We start from the raw sequence: 25,890 nt of genomic DNA on the forward strand, positions 1-25,890 counted from the left end.
GAAGTGCGAATGCTGAAATTGTCAAAATGTTTACATTTACACGTTTTAATTGAATCTCGGTGCCCCCCCCATCTCAAAGTAGACCAATAAATTCAGTCTTTATGAGCTGGGGTCTCAGACAGAAGGCCTCAGACCCTGGAGCCCCCCCCCCCCACGGGGAAGAGCGGGCCGGTGGGCTGGCTGCCTGCCACTGTTGCCATGACCAACATCATCCCGTTCCTGGCTCCAAGCGTGGTTGTCATGGCGATGACCGTTTATTTGCAGGGGGCACTGCAGTCTCCAACATATCCGGGACACGCACGGAGATGTAGAGGAAGTGAAGGTGATGCAGAGGGGATACCGCACGTCAGTTTGTCTCACCTTTTGTCTTCAATTTCTGGAAAATATGTGAAAGAATGTGTGAAAAACGTAAATTATTGGTAGAAAAAAAGAAAACTTAAAAAGATGTGTAAGAAATATATGGAAATAAGTAAAAGTTGTGTGAAAAACAGGGCAAAATAATGAAATTTCTGATAATATTTAAATAAGTTCTGAAAGTCATCTATATTTGTTTGTACATCGATGACAGCTGTATGTCTGCTGTAATCAATGATTGTGTAACTATTCTCTGCTGACACAGAGAGTTGTTGTATCATATCATGTTGATTTCTTGCTGCAGATGCAGTAACATCTGTCGGTTTGTCCTCTGGTTCAAAGTGAGATATCAAAAACAACTTTGTGATGATTTCCATGAAGATCTTCACGTGACTGATCAAGTGCCACCTGCAACTTGATCTGATATTGGTGGTGTGGAGGTAAAATCTTAATGTTTTAATTAGTCTGTGCCCAAATCACGGTAATTTAGGACTTCTTATAACTCGGTGTCCTTCTGATAGACCTCCCCCCCCCCCCCCCCCCACGCTTCGTCTCCCCCTCCTCCTCCCCCTCCCCCTCTCCTCCTCCCGGGCGGGGAGATGAGCAGCTCGGAGCCGCGCTCACCGTCTGTCGCTTGGATTGAATTTCAGCGCGGCAGCAGTCGGGTTTCTCTCGGGGAAATCAGGTTTAAAAGTCCCTCCTTCGGTGCTCTCCTCGGGCCCTCCCTCCGCACTCAAAGCCACACTTTAACTGGAAGCCCCCCCCCCCCCCACACACACACCCCCCCGCGCCGGGAAGAGATGGACCGCTGGCCGCGTTGCGCCCGGAGAGTCGGCGGCTTGGAGCGGCACTAAGGACCAAAATACCCCGAGGACAGAGGACAGGACGGACGGAATAAAAGGGGAACCAGGACGACGTCCAAGGTAAGATCGCGGCTCCCCTTCCCCCAGCCGGAGGCTCGAAGCCCCGCTGAAGACTTCAGAGACACTCGGAAGTGAGTTCAGGACCGTGGACGCACTTTTTGCGCCTCTTTCTCCTCCGGAGACACGTGCTGGTGTCTCGGGTTGGAGAGGGCCGACCCCCCCTTTCCAACAGAAGCACCTTGACTTATGAAGGCATCGATCTGCTGATCAATGCTCGAACCCCAGTTCCACATTATTAGTCTTTGTTTGTTCCTTCCTATTGGTGATGGAAACTATAACTTCGTTTCATTGGTTGCAGTCAGATGTTTATTTTAGTTATTTGTTGTTTGTTCTAATTTTTTTAAATTCAAGTCTTTGATCCTCAAGCGAAAATATACCGGATCAGTTGTTTAGTGGATAAACTGAAAGTGAATCTGTAATAATTGTTTTTAAAGCATGAATAATCCCATTGTGAACATCGGCTTTCATCTGTAAATCACTTTAATTGGATGGTTCCGCAGAAGGAGATTTCTTAACCCAACACCTGAGACCTTCTGTCTATTTATAGATATAACTATGAGTTGATTAATGGAGTAAATAACGAGCAGATGCGTTCACGTTGATAAAAGTCAGTAATCCTTTTCAATAGTCAAGGAATCAATGGGGTCAATTCCATCCTGCTTTGAGGAGGACGAACACCAGCAAAGAGGAGTTTATCCCAACCTGGCAACCCGAGGCCCCCTAGTGAGAGGCTTAAAAAGTGACCCATAACACACCACTTAGTGGTTCATTAGTCATTGATGAAACACCTCACTGCTCCTTTTGATTTGATTCATTCATACAGACGAATCAGAACAGGGAACTCAACGAGAAGATTCTAGGTAACGTCCGCTCTCACAAAGACGTGTGAGATTCCACCTGATGAGGATTTTATTTCTCTTTTTTTGTGAAGATCAATATTTAACGGTGCTAAATTCCAAAGTCAAAGTGATTCTATGACCAAGAACTGTCTCTTGATGGCTCTCACCATGGTGATGGATGAGCCGGCGGCTAGCAGCTAACGGTGCTAACACCAGCAGCATAGCTACAGAGGAAACAGTGTTTACTTTAGGGAAATGTCTTCTTGTTGTCTCCTCTAATGATTTAGTCTCACAGTCAACATTGTAAACATGGGTTTATGCTCTTAATTCCTCAGTCCAACAGACCATACTGGGGCTACTGGGATTGAAAGGCCTTCTTCTGTATTGATGAGTCGCCCCCTGGTGGTCACTAGAGAGAATGCCGCTTTAACACCAAAACTTGCCTCCTGTTTTTTTTCAGCAGCAGTTGAAAACACCAAAAGTCCCCTAAAAGACTTCCTGTAGTTTCAAATGCAAACTCATCTGTGTTGGAGCTTTGAACTGGTGTGGATGGGATGAATCAGAATGTTTTGTGCTGGTACTTTATTCCATGAAAGGATTGTCAGGACCCCTCGGTGCAGATTGCTTGAAACGTCAAACTGGGATGTGAAATATATCTACCATCTTTTGTTCAATCCATCCAGAATTAGTTTGGATTAACATCGTGTCTCTTTAACGGCTTCGATCCGTCCTGCTGCTCGTTTTTGTGACTCTTTTTCTTTTCTGTGTCAAAAAAACAAAACAACATCAGCCTTTTAGTAATAAACAACGAATCATACGTCTGAGGTTCTTTAAACTAAGAGGCAACATTCTACCCTGAACTAATTATTCTATTTCAGACTCTGGAAGCTGAGATTTTCTATTTATAGTCTATTGATAAATAATTACCTGATTGAAGCATCCCTTTTGATTTATCATTTACTATAAATCGGGTAAATATTTCAGCACCAAAAGTCTGGTCAGTTCAGCAGGTACAAGCACATGGTCCCCGCCTTCCAGCCACGATCAATCAAACCGATTAACCTTCAGCAGGAAAAATGAAGATTTACGGCTGATCAATATTGTCCCATTTTCAGTGTAACAATGAGACGACGTATAAACCGGCTGACTGGATGGACAACCGTGTTTTCTTTGCACCGTTTATCACAGACGTCATCGCCTCGTCTTCATCTCCTCGATGGAGAAGTACGTTGAGTTGTGTAGAAGAGTCTAAGCTTTATTTTGTGAACACTTTTCTTTTTGAATTTTGTCACCAATAAACCTTTTACCCCAAAAATGTAAAATAAATTACCCTGAGACGTCTTAATTAACGTCTATGAAAGCCTGCACCTGCTACCCGCTTTCATTGGTCCAGCATAAGTGCATGAGACCATGAGGGCGTCAGACCGTGAGTCCGTGAGACCATGAGTCCGTGAGACCATGAGTCCGTGAGACCATGAGTGCTTGAGACCCTGAAACCATGAGGGCCTTAGACCGTTAGTGCGTGAAACCATGATGGCGTGAGCCCATGAAACCATGAGGGCATGATACCATGAGTGCATGAGTGCTCACCGCTTTCAACACATAAATAAACGATTGGCTCCAAACAAGGATCTGGAGATGGATGCTTTAGCTCCACCAGCCTCTTTCCCATCTGGTTTGTGGGCTTCGCGGAGGCAGGTTCAACAAGGTGGACTTTGGTGCTGATAGTGACCTGAACTGGGGTCAGGGGTCAACTGAGAACTTCCTCCGTTGTTTCCTGGTCTTCACTTCTGTGTGCTTCTGACCTGCATGTTGTATTCCCTTTGAAATGATTCTATTTTATTCTTATTTAGTTATGTTTTCCTTGCAGTGAAGGTTGTGGGTCAATTTCCCGCTTATATTTCTATCTTAGCCTTTTTAAAATGAAAGCATGTACGATCGTGCTCGTTCACCCTGGGACGATGCAGGAAAGAAATTCCATCTCCACGTTATCTTCATACAGATAAGTGTAAGAATATCAGACGGAAGAGAAAATGGAAAAGCTGAGTTCTGCCGACGCCTCGTCCGGTTCTAATTCACCCTCAAACCTCCTGAGAGTCTGTTTCCTGACTCACAACACATGGGAGGCACTGTGTTGGAGAGGGAGAAGATTCCTCCTCTCTCTCCTCCGTCTTCACCCAAAACAACTTGTGCATTTACTGTCAGCCACAACTTGTATAATGAGGTAGGAGAGATGGTTCAGGTTATAATGGTCATCATTACATTTAATAAATCTACATTATGAACTTTTTCAAAATCCCGAATGTATTCATTTTAAATGAAAAGCGTATCTATGGCTACTGGAATAAACATCAATATCTATAGATTAAGTTATGTAACGAGATATGAGGAGCTGTTATTATATATCTATAATATATATTATATCTGGTTCGTACTTGTCTTTTTCCAGAAAGTATTACTTACTAACTCAGTGATGTGAGGATGTTCTCTCGCCATCTTGAGTTGGGTCGACCCCATCGCCATTTATTAAATTGCAATTGATTTTTTATCCATATTGGTTTTTGGGTGTTGCCAAAATCTGACATTTTTGGTTTCTATTATCTGCCATTTTAGTTTCTACTACGTGCCAACTTGGTTTCTACTATCTGCCATTTTGGTTTCTACTATCTGCCATCTTGGTTTCTACTATCTGCCATTTTGGTTTCTACTATCTGCCATCTTGGTTTCTACTATCTGCCATCTTGGTTTCTACTATCTGCCATCTTGGTTTCTACTATCTGCCATTTTGGTTTCTACTATCTGCCATCTTGGTTTCTACTATCTGCCATCTTGGTTTCTACTATCTGCCAACTTGGTTTCTACTATCTGCCAACTTGGTTTCTACTATCTGCCATTTTGGTTTCTACTATCTGCCATCTTGGTTTCTACTATCTGCCATCTTGGTGCCTGCCATCTGCCATCTTATTTTCTGCATCATTTCATGCTTTTACAACCATATTAACGATGCATTTTTCTAAGCGCTCAAAGCTTTTCGTTTAGTCATTTTAATTGTTTTCAAAGTGCAAAGAGCCCATTAGCAATAAAATGAGAGCTACAAAATCAAATTTATTGACTGTATACGCTGTTAATGACCTCAATGCAAAATAATTGTTATTTAGATTTTTTTCCCCTTAATGGTGCAGCCATCGTGTGTGTGTGTGTGTGTGTGAGCAGGTGTGATATGGTATGCGGTTGCCATGGAAGCCATGAGTATACTACACTATACTATAATACTACTATCCTGAGGAGCCTCCGTCCTGAAGAAGGCTGCTTTTGTTTTGTCTGGGATTTGCATGTATTTGTTGTTCATGGTTGACTTTGCCGTTGTCTCTCGCGATGAAGAGCCGTGAGGCTTCTGCACGGATCACCGATCAACTGTCAATCAAACAGCACTTTGTTGTGGATTGTTGATTTTTTTTTATGGATTAAGAAATTCAACAGAAATCTACAAATAGCGTCCATTGTTCTGGAGTTTAAGATGAAAAGCACTACTGTACAACAAGAAGTACTACTGTGTAGTGTAAACCAAGAAGTACAACTGTGTAAAAATAGCTGTTGTAGTTTAATCTGTGTTTTGGCCTGAACACAAATTACACAAATAAAGAGAATAAATAGCTTTCAGCTCATCAGTCTTATTATTATTATTTAGTTTTTTCAGTTTCTATGATTCTGAGAATCACATTTAGTTTTCCATTACTTTCTTAAAGAGAAGGTTTCTTCAGCCACAGCCTTCATACAGGAAACAAGTACCTCTCACCTCTCTGCTATGTGAGAAATTAAAAGTCTTATTCGTGTCAGCCAATATCTGAAAGCTCCTCCAGAGGGTTCAGAGGTGTTCATCCTCACAGACATCAAGGAGGAACCACAGCAGAAGCTTATAGGTACTTAAGGTGCTCTCTCATGAACATCTGCACCAGATGTTGACCATAATTGGTAAATAAGCACATGTTGTTTATTGTGGTGCTGCTTTGTTGAGCAAAAACAACTTCTCCCATGAAATTAGAATAAATTAAAATAAAAAATAAATCAAAAAATGAACTACTATTGTGTGTGTGTGAGCTTGAAGCTTGTGGACTGAAGTTGTAAACAAGAGAAAAGCAACATCATCAGTTGACTAATTGGTTCCAGAGAGAATGTGTCTCTGGTTTATTTTTGATCGCGTTTTTGATGAAAGGAACTGAAAATATGTCCTCATTTTTTTGTGTATCTTTTTTTGGAGAACTAAAAGGTTTTATCAGGTTTTAGTTATCACTTAAAGAATGTTCACTCTTCATCACTGCAGTAACAGAGATCAACATATAGAAAATGTGAATTTTCCGTCTCATTCTGCAATGAATCTGAATGGACCTTTGATTTCTTCTTCCTCTTTTTCCAGAAGCAGGGGTTCCATTACATCATCTTACATTTTGTTACGTCATGGATCCATCTGTATTTACAGTACGCTTCACTATGAAGTGACTTTCTATTCTCTGTCGACAGTTAAAAACAGCCGTAGGCCTATCTGTGTTGCAGATGTTCACTAAGAAGTTTAGCACAATAAACACCTGCAACTTCCTTTTTCTGTAGAAGAATTTCACAGATTAAATTAACAAATTCAATTTGAGCTACTGCAGGAGAAGCACATAAATGACCAAGTCCCGCCCCTCGGATGCCTTCTTGCCAATCACATTGGCTTCATGGTGGTAGTGGGTTCAGGGGGCCTTAGCGTGTCCATGCTATGCTAGCTGCTGAAGGTCTACAGAATGCATGTTAATGATTGTGCTTCATTCCATTGTGTCTCTTCGGCCTGATTCCTCCCTCTAACAGGCATTGCAGGGCCTCCTGGGGGAAGGGGCGGGGCTTAGACTCTCCGGTGGGCCAACGTTAGCACCCGCTCGCTCGCTCCTGAGCATGTGCAACTCTCCAGAAGGAGGGTGGAGGCATCTGACCCGTAGCTGAAAACGCTCCACCTTCAAATGGATCGACTCCACTGTCAGTTTAAAGTTTCCCCAACACGACAATGATCAAAGTCAAGTGGAAACAAGCACAACTGATTTTCATTCTGTCTTTGATCTTCAGCTTTTCTTGTTTGTTTGGCCCCCATCTTGCTCTTCCTCTCCTCCTCTTCCTCGTCCCCCCCGTCCGTCCTCTGAGATTTGACTGTGCAGGCAGTTGCTTCCACTGTGTAACCAGGTTGTATTGAGCACAAAAGTAGAATACGGGGTTCATATATTATGCATTAGCTGTAATTCTGGGTCAGAACCTCGCTGTGTTCTTTGCGTAGCGTCTCCTCATCGTGCTTCAGGCTCCTGCGTCTTCTAATTCAGTTTTAAAGGAGATATTTGATCAACTATGCAACAGACCCGTAACAACCAACTCATCACAGCCTTTTGGGGAAAGATGTGTCTGCATGTTAGTACTTTCCTCAGGATGTAAACATAAAATATACAGCCAGCGGCGTGACTCAAACTTCATAACAGAACCCCCCCTGTGTCCTACCTACTGTGCTCCTGCTCCACAGGGGGAGAAGTGGGGAGGAGAGTCTCTGTGGGTGGATGAGCTGCTGTGATTAATGTTTTGTCTTTGACATGTTGCGTAATCATGAATGAGATCTGCATGCAAACACTCTGGAAGTCATGAGCTAATTCTGTGTTTGACGTGTGTAGAACACGCAGGCGGCACTACTCGCTGTAAATATCAAATATTAAAGCTGATAAAATCGGCGTTCTGCTGTGATTTGATTTACTGTAGACGGCTGCTTTAGGATGAGAATACGAGGCTTTAAGGGCTGGTAGCACGCTAACGTAGCACACTAACGTAGCACACTAACATAGCACGCTAACATAGCACACTAACGTAGCACGTTAACGTAGCACACTAACATAGCACGTTAACGTAGCACACTAACGTAGCGCGCTAACGCAGCACGCTAACGTAGCACGCAAGGTAACCTTACCTAGAATTTTTTTTTTAACGCACTTAGAGACTTTCTTTTGAACGATACATAACAGTGTAAAAATCATTGAGTATTCGGCAGAATTCCAAAGCGGCTCTTTGTTTCTGAAATGTTGTGGTTTTGTTCCTTTTCTTTTTGTGTTGTTTTGAGGCACTTAAATGAATCTCTGGTCTCCTTTACTGCGACATGATTTCATGCTCTTTATTTCCACATTATCCAACCCTGTGGTTGTGTGTTTGTGGTTGTGTGATAGTGATTGTGTGTTTGTGATTGTGTGTTTGTGGTTGTGTGTTCTGTTCATCTCGCAGCCTTTGAATCTGTATCGTTGATGTCATGCGGCTCTGCTGATTGTCCCCTCCTGCTCTGATTGGATACTTCCAGGCAGAGGCCCTTCACCAGCGCAAGGCGCCTCCCTGAGCCGCTGCTAATTTTCTGTTATCTCCAAACGTCGCTACGGGAAATCGTTCTCATTGTTGCACATTTTCATTGTGAATGCAGAGATGAGTTTTCGTTTTTTTTAAATTTCTTGCATTCTGTCTGAACCCAGATGGCTGCTAATGTGAAAGACATGAGCATTTAAAGTCTGAGGGAGACGACAATATGACCACTTAGAGATTAAGAGAGGGAGGGAGGGTTGGTTCTACTGCTGGTTTTCTTTTTGCTCCCATTGCAGCGTCTCTAGATGTTCCTGCTTAAGATTCTGGGACAGGGGAGAAGAACCTGATATTTACAACATTTTACGCTGTCAGCAGACATTGTTTCCTACAGACTCAAGCACCCCCGGGTTCTTTAAAGTGGGGTCAGAGCTTCATGAGTTAAAGCTACATTCTGTGTAGTGACCAGCAGGGGGCGACTCCTCTGCTCCCATAGACGTCTATGAGGAAATGACTCTACTTCTGTGTAGTGACCAGCAGGGGGCGACTCCTCTGCTCCCATAGACGTCTATGAGGAAATGACTCTACTTCTGTGTAGTGACCAGCAGGGGGCGACTCCTCTGCTCCCATAGACGTCTATGAGGAAATGACTCTACTTCTGTGTAGTGACCAGCAGGGGGCGACTCCTCTGCTCCCATAGACGTCTATGAGGAAATGACTCTACTTCTGTGTAGTGACCAGCAGGGGGCGACTCCTCTGCTCCCATAGACGTCTATGAGGAAATGACTCTACTTCTGTGTAGTGACCAGCAGGGGGCGACTCCTCTGCTCCCATAGACGTCTATGAGGAAATGACTCTACTTCTGTGTAGTGACCAGCAGGGGGCGACTCCTCTGCTCCCATAGACGTCTATGAGGAAATGACTCTACTTCTGTGTAGTGACCAGCAGGGGGCGACTCCTCTGCTCCCATAGACGTCTATGAGGAAATGACTCTACTTCTGTGTAGTGACCAGCAGGGGGCGACTCCTCTGCTCCCATAGACGTCTATGAGGAAATGACTCTACTTCTGTGTAGTGACCAGCAGGGGGCGACTCTTCTGCTCCCATAGACGTCTATGAGGAAATGACTCTACTTCTCTCTTGATTTATTCCCTCAGTAAACATTGTAAACATGAGTTTATGATCTCAGTCTCTAGTTTCAAGTCTTCTTCAATGCAGCATGATGTTCATTTAGTGAATGATTTCCATTTAGAGTCAAACAGACCATGAAGAGGGGATACTTTAGGTCGGGGCCTAACACCGATTGACAGGTCTCCAGTAGACCATAAAGCAGTTTTAATGTCAATCTCTCTGTCACTAAACCTTTACCTAAACAAGTATCTTTCCCTAAACCTAACTAAACACTTTTCTTGCCTTAGTGTTTCGTGATTTTAAATCTAACTTGTTGTTTCCTGTTAAGTTGTTTCCTGTTAAGCTGGAAGTTCTTAAAATGCTAGTGGACACATGTTGCTGTAAGAGGTAAACATACAAAACAGGAGGTGAACACAGGAACCACATTTCATCCTGCAATAACAGGAGGGGCGGGACTTCTCTAGTTTAGGCTCATGGTGGAAGTTAAACATATTCACAAAATGTCACGCAATCCACAATTGTTAAAATAGAGTCAGTTGAAATGCTTTATTATAACTTAACATCAAGCAATTGGATGTTCCTCACTTGCTTTATTCACCTCTGGATTGGACTGGAAAAAACATCCGGTATCTATACGTGGACGTTCCCATGGCAACCCACACTTCATTCAATTAGAACGTGAGCCGTGTGAACCGAACACATCAATCATTCCTGTCATTTCCAGCAGCGCTTCTTTGGAGCGATGCTTTAAAAACCAGCGGGCGATTCTCCCTGACCCACTTCTACCCCGATATAGAGGCCATATTAATCATTCATGTTCTACGTGTGCTGCCTTCATCTTCCTCTTTTTTTTAATGATCGCACTGAGGACACAGATATGTTGTTATTCATAAGTAGCTAATCGCTCGCTTCATTTCCTCCGTTTTTTACAGATTTCCGTTTGTTTTGGTGCCACCTGTGGTCACTTGTTGTAACAGCCGGTTCAGCCCTTTTAGGTTCCTCACTTGCAGAATTGAACAATACTCCCCTGACAAAAAATTGCCAGTTTGTCTTTGTTTTTGGGAAAGTCGGCGCAAACTGCATTTCACAATTAAAGCCCTCACGTCAACCACTTTTATTGTGTAGCATCAACAGGAAGCTTATATCAATAACAGGAAATGACATGTATGTGTGTGAGCTCATTAGCATTACTATGCGACAGTTACTCTGATGTATAAATAAAATACAAGAAAATTAGCTAGTAAGAATTTGATTTCATTTGGTGTGACTGACAGGAAGTGTTTCAAATTAAAATCAATGAAATTTGCACTAAAGAAAATGCTCATAGATCCATCAAAGCTAGTTAGAACTGCCGCGTGCTACCGACCAATGTCGGCCAATCAGAACCCTGCAAGAGCTCAGAGGGCTGAAAGGGTCCAGACATCGAGATGCACTAGCATAAGCTACACTAGCCCCCCAGGTGGGATGCAGGTGCTCTTTAGTACACACACTCATTGTGTAGTGCAAACACACAGATGTGTGCCTCTGGGTCCCTCGTGCCTGTGGTGACGGGTATTGATCAGGGGATCCAGATTGATCTCTCAGCCAGGAGGACTCATTACTCCTACGCTCTGTGTGGTGGAGGAGGAGGAGGAGGAGGAGGAGGAGGGAGTAAATGAATCCCCAACCTCATCCCACACATGTGTCCACCTTGGAGCTTCTCCTCTGGTTTGAGAGGCATCGATGTTCATTAGAAGAAGGTTCATCCCAGGTGACGGATGGACTCAACTCGTTCCTCCAGCTACGATGACTTTGATAAATGTCACAGTGAAAAGAAAGATAAGCTGTGAACATTTGTATCTCTCCCCAGCAGGATGCACTCACTAACACAATGACTTACTCTCAATAACAATAACACTTAAATCAATGAAAAGTTTTGATTATAATCTTGAACAAATGAAAGTGTGTTGCTGAGAAGATAAAAAGGCCGAGATATGAAACATATTCAGGAAGTGGAATCACCTCGTAACTCACTTTATGAAGCATAATATACAGTAAATGCTTCATAAATGAGTCGCTACTTCCATCAGGATAACAATCTGCTTCCCTTTTTCACAAGAACGTCTCTTTCACTGTTTCATTTAGTGATTAAGTCCCATTTTGTTTCTGCTCTTTAGCTCAGCATGGAGCTGTCAATCAACCAGATGTTTTGCATTTAAAGAGTCAGAAAAGCTTCATTGACAAAATGTTGACAAAGAAGTGAGAAAAAGAACATCGAAGTAAAACAGAGAGAAATGAATGAGTGATTCAGATTAGTGTTTCTTTCAAAATAAAAGTCTGTCTCTGCAGCCGAGTTAGAAGAAGAACACTCTTCTCCGATGGAAACCTCCTGCTTCTCCAATAAGTGAGTTGATGCTCTAGATAAAGACGGCGTACCATGTGGGGGGGCTAATAGGTTTGCAGGGGGGGGGCCATTGTACACGCAGAACATCCGCCGACAGGAGGCTCCGTGATTGCTTTCTACCGTCTCGCAGCATTTGGAGCAGAAGAAAAGCTCTTCTCAGCGGCGTGGGCTGCTTGGGTTTCCCAGAAGCCTTTGGGGTGGAAGAGGGAGGAGGTGTGACATGTGTGAGGTTTTTGTGACTTGTTGGCTTTGTGGCGAGCGATGCCCTCCGGAGACGGTCTTATCTGCGGTGAGGGGGACACAAAAGGAGGAAAGGTTATTGGTCTGTTTGCTGTGTGCCGCTGCTCCGTCAGGAGGGAGGGGGGGGGGAGCGGGGTGGAGGGGGGGAGGGGGGGGGGGGGGGGGGCGCTGGCATTCGCATAAAGGTTAGGCAAAGGCTCAAGAAGCTTATTGAGAAGGTGGAGGTCCCTCTGAGACAATGTCCTCTCTCGTCTTCACGCTTCCAGGGTTTGGTCTTCAGAGCAGTTGACTGGTGTCTCATCTGCTTCTGTGTATCGTCCATGTGACCCGTGGACCAGGTCTGAGACGCTGGGACGAACCTCTTCTCCTCATGTTTCATTAATTAGGACAAACATTTGATTGACATAAGATGTTTTCAGTCGTTGATAAGACTTTTCAAAATAAATATTAGGGTTAGGGGGTAATGGTTAGGGGGGTTAGGGGGTAAGAGGCTTTGTGAGCTCACAGGCGCTTGTCTCGGGCTTGTCCACAGGGGACAATGTTAATGTTGTGAGACATCACCTGCTCTTACATTCCTTTCAGACACTGTTTTTAAGTGTGTTGTTGGGTCTGGAGGGAGGGTGCAGCTCCGTGACACACTTGGATATTAACTTCTCTGCGCTCTGTGCAGAGTTTGGGGGGCGGTTCACAGTGTGTCACTTTGACAAGAAACAACCTCTGACTGCAGCAGGTCTTTTGATCACAGGAGGCCTGTCAAGTCAGACAAAGTCAATGTACCTGGACATCCCAGCGGGGGTCTGTCATCCAGCAACTGGGGGGCCGCCCACATGATGGGTCTGAAATCGTCTTAGTCCTTTTATCCGAGGTACTCAGGAGGTTTTGTTGCTGTTGTGCCTGCGGTTACTAAGCAACCGCATCCTGCTCGCTGCGATGATTGTGTTGCTGAAATTGAGGTAATTCAGCGGTGAGCTTTGATGACGAAAGTCCAAATGAAGATAAATGTGTTCTCCAGCAGCGCAAATCGCTCTCATCACGTGACATGTGGTGCACGGGAAGGCAGATCGTCCGTCAAAGTCGGGACAAACCGTTTGCAAGCAATGAGGATGGAGTGTTGAAGTATATGATTCATAGTTTGGGGTTTTACCTCAATAGTGAATTGGGTAACAAACATTTTGTCTGGTATTGGTATACAGGATCCATCCTGTGGGGGACAAGCCTCTCCCCAACCCACAAATACATGGATCCCCACTTAATGCTGGTCCAGTCCAGTCCTATCTGACCCACACCTCGTGGAGCATCTCACTCTCTCTCTCTCTTCACCTTCAGAAAGCCTCTGGCTGACTCCCTCGTCATGCATCTGCTTCTCAGGGAAATGAATGTTCAGACGGAGGAGTGTAAGGGGGGGTGATGAGGCAGATGAAAAGAGGGGAAGGGCGGCCCATCACGCTCCACTTAGACCCTCCTCAGTTGGGAGGAAGTCTGCTGTGTGGTGGCCTCTTTACGGCGTCTCATCTCCAGACAGGTGAGCAGCGTTTAAAGATGTGTAAAGATACACACAGGTGTTTGAGTAGGTTAGATACTGCAGCTGAAATATACATTCTACTGAGCTCACACACAGGAAGTGACCATTTAGTTAAGGGTTGGTAGGGTTCTGTTTGTGTTACCTCACTTCCTGCTCTGCTAGGTGACCGGACTCAAAGTCAGAGGGAGGCTGTTTTAATGTTATCCGATCAAACAGACCATAATGCTTTGGGGCGGTGCTACACGCTGACGGACAGGTCTCTGATAAAGGCCATGAACCATAGGACCATGAAGCAGGGGATGTCCTCCTCTGTCCTCGGACCACAGAGAACAGAAAATAGGAAACCATCACCCATGCCGATCAGATCCAGAACGTTTAGCGCATCCACGCTGCAGAATCCCTCATGAGGTGAAGCTTCACATTGAAGAGATTGTTATTGTGAAAATGATTAATAATTTGCAGTCACCGCAGTATTGTGTGCAGAAAGTTATTTTTTACTTCTGTTCTTCAAGATAAAAATGAGCACTGAATATTTCATAACCTGCATGGAGCAGCAGGGAAGGAAATTCAACTGAAGTCATTTCTAATGTTCTGCAGCAGTAAACCACTAAACGTCTTCCACTTCTCTTCAAAACACTCCAGTATTTATGAGCGGCAGACAGTGTGTGTTCAGCCAAACCTTCTCTGCCAGGAGAGAACAAGCTGTGCATATTTGAATGTAATCTGACCCTCAAAGGGGCCAATGAGAGATAATGTGAATATCGTACAGACTAATGCTCTGGTTCATTTGTTCTAAGAATGTAAAAAAGGAAGTCCAGGAGCGATCCACAACCGGGACCCGAGCTCATCAAGACAGCGCTTCAAATGAGTAAAATCTACAGACCATATTGTATATTCCTGATGGATTCAAATGCTCCGTCACTTATTTTTATTCTTTATACCTTGAGCCGTCCTCTAATATTGTTCACAGTCCAGCTGTAAAGGGATAGAAAGTCCTCCATTTACCATGTGAAGCAATCAGAGCCCCTCACGCAGTGACCTCATTGAATTTGGCCACACCCTTTTTTTCCAGCCTCTATTCAATGGACCTCGTCATGGCGACACCTTTCATAACATCTGAAGAAGAGTATTTGTAGCTTCCTGCTGGCTGGACTGATCAAAGTCATTATGGTTCATCCTCTGAGGAGTCGTATAAATATTTATATACGCACATGTTGCCGTTACTTTCCACTCCGTTATCTTCACACGCGTTGTTGTGCATTTGAGTGTGTATTTTATTGTGTGTCCACTCGCTCCCCCCGAACACCTGCTCCAGTTCCAGGTCGACGTCCGTAATCCTCAGAGCGGCGTGTGAATGACTCCACAGCGGAGTGAAGCACTCGTACCTTCAAATGGTGTGAGGTGTCCTAAAATTAACTGTAAGAGCTCCATTATCTTTCTGTATGACCCTTGTTCATGATAATGCTATTTTATAATTACAAAAAATGCAGCTTTCATAGTGGATGAATATTTTACATTGGGTCGGTTGATTGTTATTACATTGTTATAACATGGCACGGTGTGTTAAAGGAGTGGGAAGGTGGTAAAAGCAGTGTGACTGAACAATAAGCCAACATGTGAAGAGATGCAGCTCGACAGGGAGAGAGAGAGATAAAGATAAAGAGAGAGAGAGAGAGAGAGATAAAGAGAGAGCTTCTATTGTTTTAAAGCTCTACAAATGAAGCGCAGTGATGGTTATTATTAACAGGTCTGTAAATTAAACTCGTCTGTAAATAACTATTTTATTTCATATTGCTTTCGAAACTCAAAGGTAATATTCTTTCACAATGATGGTAATAATACAAATGAAAGAATGAGATAAAAATAACAATCAATAGCCTTCAGCTGGCTGACGTTACACATAATAATGCATAATAATGAGTTATAATGAGCAGCTCTTAGGAAGGGATTTAGAGATGCTAATCAGCTAACCAGCTAATCGCCAGCTGCAGAAAGACGTCAAAATCAACACGACAGGTGACTGTCAGCTGGAGTAAGAGGGCTAGTGAAGGTAACCAGAGGTGGAGAGGTGGAGGTGGATGGAGATGGGTAATGGCAGGTGGAGGTAGGTGGAGACACAGGCTGTTTCCAGGGCTCGAGGGATTTCTTTCCCTCCACCAGGCTCCACACAGAAGAACGGTGTGCAGTTAAAAGCATTCCATTAAACCTTTAGCTGCATTTAGCTTCTTCTCCAGTATTCCAGTGATGGAGGGCGGTGACGCTGCTTCATGGCGATGCTCACGGACCTGAACCGTCATCGCAAGAACACGACGCAGCATTAGCGGCCGCTAACCGTTAGCCGCGGGGACCCAATGACACGTCGGCGGGTCTTTGGGGTCTCCATGTGCGAGCAGAAGAAGGTGATTTTCACTCTGTGAAGGCGGCAGAGTCCACAGCCTTCCAGGGACTGCAGGTAGGAAGCCTCCTCTGCAGCGTGGACTCGACTCCACAGACACAAACAGGTCCTGCTTTGTGATGTCAGGCTGTTTAGAGGAAGGAGGCGTCGCTGCATGGCAGACTAGAGGAGCCGAGGTGGCTCTGTAGAAACATGGCTGTGGACAACTGGAAGCCAAATAAGCCACTTCTTCTTTGAACCTGTTTTGACTCAAATGCAAACCCAGTTCTAGATGTTATTTGACCTTCCTGCTCCTTTACATCTGGATGGAAAGTAGGCGTCAATGAATCCCTGAGAAGGACGCACACTGGAAGCTGGAGCCTTTTCAGGAGTCTCTGCAGCCTCTGTGCTAGTTCGCAGTTCCTCAGTTTCTGACCTGGATGGAGTACCATGTAACACGGGCACTCGCTCCCCAGCCGACACAGCAATTATTCCCTGGGAAGTGAAGAGTATGCTCATTTCCTTTTCTCTTCTCTTGCTCATATTCACAAATGTGCACACGGAGCGCTCACACACAAGTGTGTTGTTTTTTTGTAAAGCAGTGGACCATCTGTGTGGGTTTTTTTATATTCAGAAGACCGAAAACGAAGCCCTGAAGCCTCAGGGCAGACGGATGAACATATATGCATATATACACTGTACATGTACACTATACATGTACACTATACATGTACACTGTACATGTACAGTGTACATATACAGTGTGCATGTACACTGTACATGCAGAGTCTCATCAAATGACCTTCTATCTTCACATGAAACTCCTGGTGTACACGTTATTGTGAAGGAGGTCATTGGCACATGAGCTCTACATAAACCCTACATCAAGGTGTGGTGGGTGATATTTGGTGGCGTTTATGGAAGTGAAGCTCTTCGGGAGGTTTGGTGTGAGATCTGAACTCATCCAGCAGCAGAGCGTTTCCACCTCAGTCGAGCGGGTTGATTCTTGGGAGCCGTCCCTCAGATGGGCGGAGTGAACGTGGACTTTCCTCAGAGCTCAGGGAAGCCATCTAAAAATACAACGGTTCACGTGTGTGCTGCCTCCAAACACAACTTTACATGTGACAAAGTAACGGTGGAGTGAAATGATCGGGGTCTTGTGCTGACACTTTCACTCTGAATCATAGACGTGTCGTAGATGTCTTTCTGGCGACTGCTCCTCAGGTCGGGGGGGTGAGCCGCTGCGCCCTCTTGAGACACTTAAACATTGGACCAACCATGTGGTTTCTCTCGTTGGTCTGAGGAGGCAAAAGAGTGACTCCATCAATCAAAGCTGCAGGTGGCAGATGATGTGTGTGTGTGTGTGTACATTCCTCGGTTTGTGAGGTCAGCTGACCACAAAAGAGGACGCTGGTCACATGAGGAGCCCCGTTCTTCAACACAAGGGGCCTGATTGCGTCTCCTCCATTAAGTCTTCTTTGGACTCGCTATAAAGTGGATTCTTTATGAGTCGAGGGACAAAATGGGACGTTTGTGGTGTCGAGCTTTTAATAAGCGCCGTGTTTATTGCTCCCAGTCTGACACAAAGTGATCAATCTTCACGTGTCCGTCTTATTAAAACGTCCTCATTAAGGCGGAGCACATGGGTCTGTATAGTTAGTGTCTCCAGGCTTCATTCTGCGTCTCATCCTGTCAAATCAGAAGGCTGATCAGTGCGCATTGTACCTCTAAACAATGGAGGCTGATAGAGGATAATAAAATAGTCATTTCATTTACTGTCCTTCTCCACGATGTCAGAGGAAATCAAAAGCAACACAATTATTATTATTATAACTAGGATTATCAACCTCTAGTAGAGACTCATAAAGTTGGTTTTAGGGGATCAAACCACTGGGAACACATGGCTTAAGATGAGAAACCTCAAAAGAAAGAACGCAAAGAAGCACATTCATGTAAACTTAATTAAACCAAATGTCCATCTAATAAAGTGAGGACTTGTTCCACATCCGAACCATCAAACTGAATCTAAAGAAAGTACGTATACACAGGTGGATATTTCTATATCTTAAGCTAAAAGAAGTTGGGACTTAAATATTGACAAACCTGGTGCTTTTATCAGAAACCTTCTTAGCAAACACAAAAGGAGAAACAACGCGGCAGGAAAACACCTTTATGAACCGATAAACACTGAAAACATATATTTTTGAATACTTAAGTGTTTTATTCACACCGTTCTGTTGTATTCTTCTCATCATGAATTCTTTCACACTTTTAAAAGCCAACTTCGGCAGAAGTGAGACACAAAACCCACAATGCAAAGCAAAAAGAGTGAGTAGGTTCCCTGGCGAGCGATGGAGGACCTGCGACTTGTTTTTTAAAGAGCTCCTTGTTACTCAGCCGTCGCCGTGGAAACCGTCCTGAGACGCTGCGTCTCCGACTCACTGAAGACGTCCCGGGAAGCAGTTTCTTTTTTTTCTTTTCCGGATGAGATAACTCAGCTCCTCTGCTTACAACATCCGTTGCTATGGCAACCCCCCCCCCCCCCCCCCTCGCTGTGAAAGGGTTAAAAGGCTGCAGAGGCAACCTTTACAACGAGAGGACACCCAAGCGTTGAGGGGACGGAGGGGACAGGAATGCAACCTTCTCCTTTTTAAAGGACCAACAATAAAAGACCCACAATTATTCATTCATTTCTGCATGAAGTCAAAATACCAATTTACACTGAAATCCTCCCTGTCACTCAAACCAAGTTTACAAATGAAAGCGATGATTCAATGTAAGTTTGTTTCTTCTCCTGCAGAGACAACCTTCACGTCCCTCTTGACCCGCTGCATCCTGAATGAACATCTGTGTCTCTTTGAATCTACACGGAATTCATTCAGCTGTTGACCTCTAGCGTCACTTTGTGTACTTTACTCCGTTATCGTGTTTTGATATTCATTAATATTCATAAAGAGTGCTGACCGCAGCTAGAATATATCAATGATTTGTAAAGATAATGTTGGTACTTAGAGAATCATCTTCATAGTGGTTTGATGGAATTTTTCATCTTTGGTCCAGAGAAGTGAAAAAAAACTACCTTTGAGATCTACAGTTTATACTCGTGAATATATATCTATATATCTATAGATATATATATATATCTATAGATATATATATATATACAGTATACAGTATATCTATATATATATAGAGAGGTGTCAGTTTGTGAAGCCAGAATAAAACACATGTTGTACATTAGATTCATGGCATCTGCACTTTGGGATCGTAGTACTTTGGGATCGTAGTACTTTGCAATCGTAGTACTTTGGGATTGTGGTACTTTGGGATTGTGGTACTTTGGGATCGTAGTACTTTGGGATCGTGGTACTTTGGGATCGTGGCACTTTGGGATCGTAGTACTTTGCGATCGTGGCACTTTGCGATCGTAGTACTTTGGGATCGTGGTACTTTGCGATCGTAGTACTTTGGGATCGTAGTACTTTGGGATCGTGGTACTTTGGGATCGTGGCACTTTGGGATCGTGGTACTTTGGGATCGTGGCACTTTGGGATCGTAGTACTTTGGGATCGTAGTACTTTGCGATCGTAGTACTTTGGGATTGTGGTACTTTGAGATCGTAGTACTTTGGGATCGTGGTACTTTGGGATCGTGGCACTTTGGGATCGTGGTACTTTGCGATCGTAGTACTTTGCGATCGTAGTACTTTGGGATTGTGGTACTTTGGGATCGTGGCACTTTGGGATCGTAGTACTTTGGGATCGTAGTACTTTGCGATCGTAGTACTTTGGGATTGTGGTACTTTGGGATCGTGGCACTTTGGGATCGTAGTACTTTGCGATCGTAGTACTTTGGGATTGTGGTACTTTGGGATCGTAGCACTGCGATCGTAGTACTTTGGGATTGTGGTACTTTGGGATCGTAGCACTTTGGGATCGTAGTACTTTGCGATTGTAGTACTTTGGGATTGTGGTACTTTGGGATTGTAGTACTTTGGGATCCTGGCACTTTGCGATCGTAGTACTTTGGGATCGTGGTACTTTGGGATCGTAGCACTTTGGGATCGTAGTACTTTGCGATCGTAGTACTTTGGGATTGTGGTACTTTGGGATTGTAGTACTTTGGGATCCTGGCACTTTGCGATCGTAGTACTTTGGGATCGTAGTACTTTGGGATCGTGGTATTTATAACAAGGTGCCCAGCCCCAGACATGATGAGCAGTGATGATGTACTAATAACAGCTGTAGTGGATGCAGTAGACTGCACTACAGTAGTAATGGTGTCATTAGCAGCAGATGGAAGCAGCTGGTGCACATTTAAAGAAGCTCACACGTCTCAATGTGACGCCGAGGTCCGGTTTTACAGGATTGTTGCTGCAGAATTCAGGTTTTTTTCTCTTCTTACTACCAATCATATATCTGTTATCTCGCTGCAGGTTTCAGTAACGCTATACTTTTATATATTCCTATCTATCGCAAACTATGCCAGCTGTTAGCATCCACTACACTAAAACAAATAGTGACCAATAGATGTCACCGTGTCTGACGACTGGCATTCAGTCGTGATGTTTGCTGCGTGTGAAGCAGTTCTTCTGGAGCTTTTAGTCCTTGACACGTCGGCACGTTGACAGGTGAAGTCTCATTAAAGTTACATCCACGTTAAGTGAAGCCGACGAGGTCCAGACTTCAAGGCCCAGAAGTGTGTTTGACTCGGTGATTAATAATAGAGGAGGAGAGTTTGTGGTAAATGGAGCTAACAGCCTGGGATCTCTGCAGGCTTTAGGGCTGTCACATGGCTGCCCTCGTTCCTCTGTGTCATGTTCAGTTTACCGCCCTTACTCTGAAAAAGACAATATGTCCATTTCATGTATACACACATTGCCTCTGTGTTCCTGAGGCTCTGGGATGGGAGGGAATAAACTATTTGGTGCCAACATGTGTGAACTCGTTACTGTGTTTTGTTGACAGAGGCATTAAAACATCCCTTCATTCTGCTCTGATGGCTTGGAAGCGCTAACGAGCTTTCCAGGTGTTCGGCCTCGCTGACCTTTACCCTCCTCATTCTGCACAAGCACAACTCAAGCCAAGAGTAACAGTCGTTGTCCATCACTGAGGTCTCTGAGGCAGCTAAAGAGTGTTTCACAAACTATTTTCATCTCTTCAATTACACCACTAAATAATGAAAAAAGGGCCTCGTTACAATGGATCCGCTGTGTGTGTCCGGAAGGTGAAGAAAAACACCGACAACCTCTCCTCCTCCCCCCCCCCCCTCTCTCGGTCTCACACACACCTTCACGCAATCACACCTTTGTTTTCACAGAAGCACCCAGAGAAAGATCCCCCGCTGAAGTTGCGCTGATGTGACAGTTTTTCACACATTTGAAGGAACCCGACTGGATGTCGCGGCTTGCTGCTGCAGAGCCAAGCTAATGAGGCTCAACTGTAGCAGATGGTAGAAGTGGTGCATGGCGAAGGTTACATCCATCATTTACCCTCCTCATTAAGGCCAAAGTGAGCCTTCAGCTCAGGCTCACTAAGGCTGGACTGACCCTTCAGCTGGACCAGCTCTTCTCAGCAACCTCCACGTCCCGAAAAGTTCCATCAGTGACCTAAAGCTCCATTCACATAGTGACCCACAGGGGGCGACTCCTCTGCTCCCATAGAAGTCTATGAGAACAAAATCTACTTCTATGTAGTGACCACCAGGGGGCGACCCCTCTGCTCCCATAGAAGTCTATGAGAACAAAATATACTTCTATGTAGTGACCACCAGGGGGCGACTCATCTGGTCCCATAGAAGTCTATGATAACAAAATCTACTTCTATGTAGTGACCACCAGGGGGCGACTCCTCTGGTCCCATAGAAGTCTATTAGAACAAAATATACTTCTATGTAGTGACCACCAGGGGGCGACTCCTCTGGTCCCATAGAAGTCTATTAGAACAAAATATACTTCTATGTAGTGACCACCAGGGGGCGACTCCTCTGCTCCCATAGAAGTCTATGAGAACAAAATATACTTCTATGTAGTGACCACCAGGGGGCGACTCCTCTGGTCCCCCTTCAATGCAGCATGATGTTCATTTAGTGAATGACGGTCCATTTAGAGTCAAACAGACCATAAAGAGGGGATGCTTCAGGGCGGGGCCTAACGCTGATTGACAGGTCTCTACTAAGACCTTGTCCGCTCTGGCTTTTATTTGTTTTTGTGTAACATCTTCAGTTATTAACTCTTTAGGTTTTTCTTATTCTTAAAATAAAAGTTTGAATAAAGTTCTAGAGTAACTAGTTCAATGATTCATTGTTGGCTTCCTTAATGAGCAGAAAAAACAAATAGAAATCTGTTTGGGGGCCTAATCTCAAGACATGCTTTTTAAATTCTAATTGTATGATTTTCCACTTAACGAGTCCTCATGTCTCTCTAGTGTTTGAGGGAGAATTGCTGTTGAATTAATTAGCATGCTAATCAGGTGACAGTTACCACATCGTGTGACAAGAGGGAATCTTTGCATCTTTGATTTGTCGTTATTTGCCACGTCGGGCTTCCAGGTGTGAGGCCTTCAGAGTGTGTGTGTGTGTGTGTGTGTGTGTGTGTGTGTGTGTGTGTGTGACAGTTTGTCGAGATCCGTTTTGATGCGTTTGGTTTTGTTTATTTCATGTGGGGTGCCAGCCAGGTCTCTCTCCTGACATCTAAGATACCTTCGTCAGAAACTAAGGCTAAGTTGTATTTTTATTTTTGGGATCTCAGTCCAAAAACACACAAGCGCGTAGATATAAAATGTAAACCCTCAACCCATTAAACAGTCACAAGAATAAACCCAACAAAGCACAACACACAGTCCAAGATTCAGTTTAAATGTTCATATATTTACACACAAAAATGTAAGCAAAGCATAACAAAGAAAATGTATTGTCCACCTTCCATAAGAAGAGGAATCCAAAAAGAATAAAGCAATCCACACAAAAAGGGATCCAAAAAAAAAGGAACAATCATCACTAAGAGAACAAAAACTCGATATCATAAAGATGGGTGTTTTCCTCTCTGAGCGAGACAAAGGCACAAATCCCCCTCTCCGTCCATGTATGGAGACGTAGTGGTTTGGAGTAAAGAACGTATTCCTAATGACTCGATAGGATTACTTCATTCAAAACAACAGAAGACTTATATTCTACCTGATACATCTTATTCAGAAAGACTCAGAAATAACAAACTGACTCTTTTCAGTTCTTTTTTATTTCAGGGTGTGATTATAATGGAGCAGAAATAAAACAGCATACATGAATCACACCAGAAGAATTCTGTTAAGAACTATTTAATGCTCCAATAATCATGTGGATCTGAAGCTTCTCAGTGGCTGCTGAGGTTGCCATGGATACCAGATCCATATCAGCATGTTCGTATATGCTCAAGGGAAAACGTAACTCAAATGATTCCAAGATGTCAATGGAGTATGTAAAGATTTTTTTTATCAGCCCACTATTAGCACTTTCAGTGTATGCACACACACACACACACACACACACTGTAGTACCAGAATGGGTTTGTAATTGGCCACATGCTGATTGGAAGAGAACGTTGGTCCTCAGGAGGTCAAACTGAAATGAGCAAAAATAAACAGTGAGTTTGGTGTGTTTCAGCAGGGAGACGTGTTGTTGTGATGAGGAGACAGCATGAAGCCATCTGTGGAGAAAACAACGTGTCCCTATCAACACCAACGGGTGTGCTGATATTTCCTGAAGATGCTTAGGACTTCCTGACCTTTGACCCCCCCCCCTCTTCCCCCTCTCTCTGTCGATCAGCTGAATCCGCCGGGCCCGCCGGCTATGCCCCGGAGCCCCACCTCCAGCGAGGATGAGATGGCCCAGAGCGTCTCCGACTACTCCGACGACTGCGCCTCCGACAGCTCCCACGAAGAGACCATCTACGAGACCATAAGGGCCACCGCCGAGCCCCCCCCCGCCCGCATGGACGACATACACACCAACTCGCTGGTCGTCCGGGTCCTCGTCCCCGACCTGCAGCAGACGGTGAGGGACGGAGTCCAAATATGAAGCACGCTGTGACTACTGACCAATGAGCACGGCCCTCTGGGGCTGCGTTCAGGTTCGGGTGTGTTTTAGAGAAGTGTGGGGGGGGGGGGGTGTCAAAGGTCCTCACCCTTTCATTTCATTCCTGCATGTACACAACTGTTCGTCATCATTAGTCTAACAGACCCAGACCTTTTGTTGAGACACACTGATGGATGGAAACATGAAAACATGCGTGTAACGTGTCAGAAAAGAGCTGAAGATGAAGGTCGCTCATCACCCATCAAACGTCACGGTGCATCGTAAAGATGCTGAAGAGACGATAACCTTTCACGTGTCCAAACAGCACGCTTCACTCTCAGCCAATCAGAGAGCATGCCTGCATGTGACCAGCATTCTCGAGGCGTCCTCGTCCCTGAACAACGAGGGGGGGGGGGTTGTTAACGTTGATGTGTAGACGTGGGGGAGGGGGTTCGCTCGGATGGGGAAGCAGCCAATGAAGAGGACAGATGAGGACACTTTGGTCTCTGGGCTCCACGGCGCTGATCCCTCATCCTGATACATGTGGACACGCTTTAAGGAGAACGTTAACATGTTTTATTCATGTTTCATCTGCTGCCCCCGCATCACACGCCTCATTCACAGAGAGTGTGACCCATCGACCACGCAGCTCCCCCCCCCTGAAGGGTTTACCTTTTATGTGACCCCCATCTGATGGAGTTGGCATGGATTTGACTACATGTTGTGCGTTACATTAACAGCCTCCCGTAATGAGACCAGGTAGGAAACGCCCCCCCCCCCCCCCCACTGACCCTCAGAGTGAACTCAAACCCTTTGCTGTAATTAGCTGTAACTTCAGCCTTCTGCAGAGGTGTGTGTGTGTCTGTGTGTGTGTCACATGGATGCACTAGTGCTGCTGATTTCACATCCACCACAGCGCCTCGTGGTGCCACCTCCTCACATGATTGAGTCCCACAGGCCACTTGGAAATCAGACTCGGTTGAATAATTCCAATGAATTCAAACGTGCATGTGATGTGATTCCATCTTCAGCTCGGAGCCGTACTTTATGGAGCACTGAGAAGCTTATGAAGTGTGAACAATTCACACCTCATTGCCTCGTAGTTGATGTTAATCAAACACATTTTACCTGCGAACCTTAAACGGAGTCTGGAGGTGATTAGCGTAGCTTAGCATAAACGCAGACAGCTGTCCTGATGCTGAAATGTGAAAGAAAAGTACGGCAGACATATATGTTATAAATACCATTGTTTATTTATTATATATATATATTTATACATGAGGACAAATGAAACAAAGAGGATGCAAAGTGTGTATTATATTTCCTGAGGGACACGGCCCTCTCTCCTCACTACAGACCAGAGGAAGGTGGTGCACGTGCTTTTATGAGTCTTTGCCATGTGAACAGTCTTCAAAGTGAGTTGTTCTCCCTCCCATTCGTTCCAATAGCTCCTCCATCGGGACACAGCTCCTTCACACAGATGGAGAGCCCGGCATTCACAGATTGGACTTCTCCAAAAGCTTTAAATGAGCCCATGGTTTGAAAAACGTTTTTGACCTTGTTGGGTTCTCTGTATTTCTCCTCATCCCTCCTTTAGTTTGGTCTTCTGAGGTGAGGGCGTTAGCATCGGCTAAGCTAAGCTAAACTACCAGCAGCATTTTCACTTCTCTGAACCTCTTTCAGAATCACAGTTTGGCTCAAATGTTTGTCGTCTGGATTCTGTGAACC

The 25,890-nt window shown here is 44.6% G+C and overlaps 1 protein-coding gene across 3 annotated transcripts in view; it reads left to right on the forward strand.

Moving 5' to 3' along the window:
* The first annotated feature begins 997 nt into the window (after positions 1 to 997).
* Positions 998 to 25,890, forward strand: part of LOC119230055 (SH3 and multiple ankyrin repeat domains protein 2-like) — an 85,234-nt gene continuing 60,341 nt past the window's right edge. For all 3 annotated transcript variants that reach the window (XM_037491025.2, XM_037491044.2, XM_037491062.2), the window contains exons 1-2: positions 998 to 1,277; positions 23,914 to 24,141. In XM_037491025.2, the coding sequence (XP_037346922.2) occupies positions 23,938 to 24,141 (204 nt within the window). In that variant the 5' untranslated portion in view covers positions 998 to 1,277; positions 23,914 to 23,937. The remainder of the gene's footprint in view (positions 1,278 to 23,913; positions 24,142 to 25,890) is intronic.

The sequence above is a fragment of the Pungitius pungitius genome, chromosome 4 (genome assembly GCF_949316345.1).
Source record: "Pungitius pungitius chromosome 4, fPunPun2.1, whole genome shotgun sequence".
Taxonomy (NCBI): domain Eukaryota; kingdom Metazoa; phylum Chordata; class Actinopteri; order Perciformes; family Gasterosteidae; genus Pungitius; species Pungitius pungitius.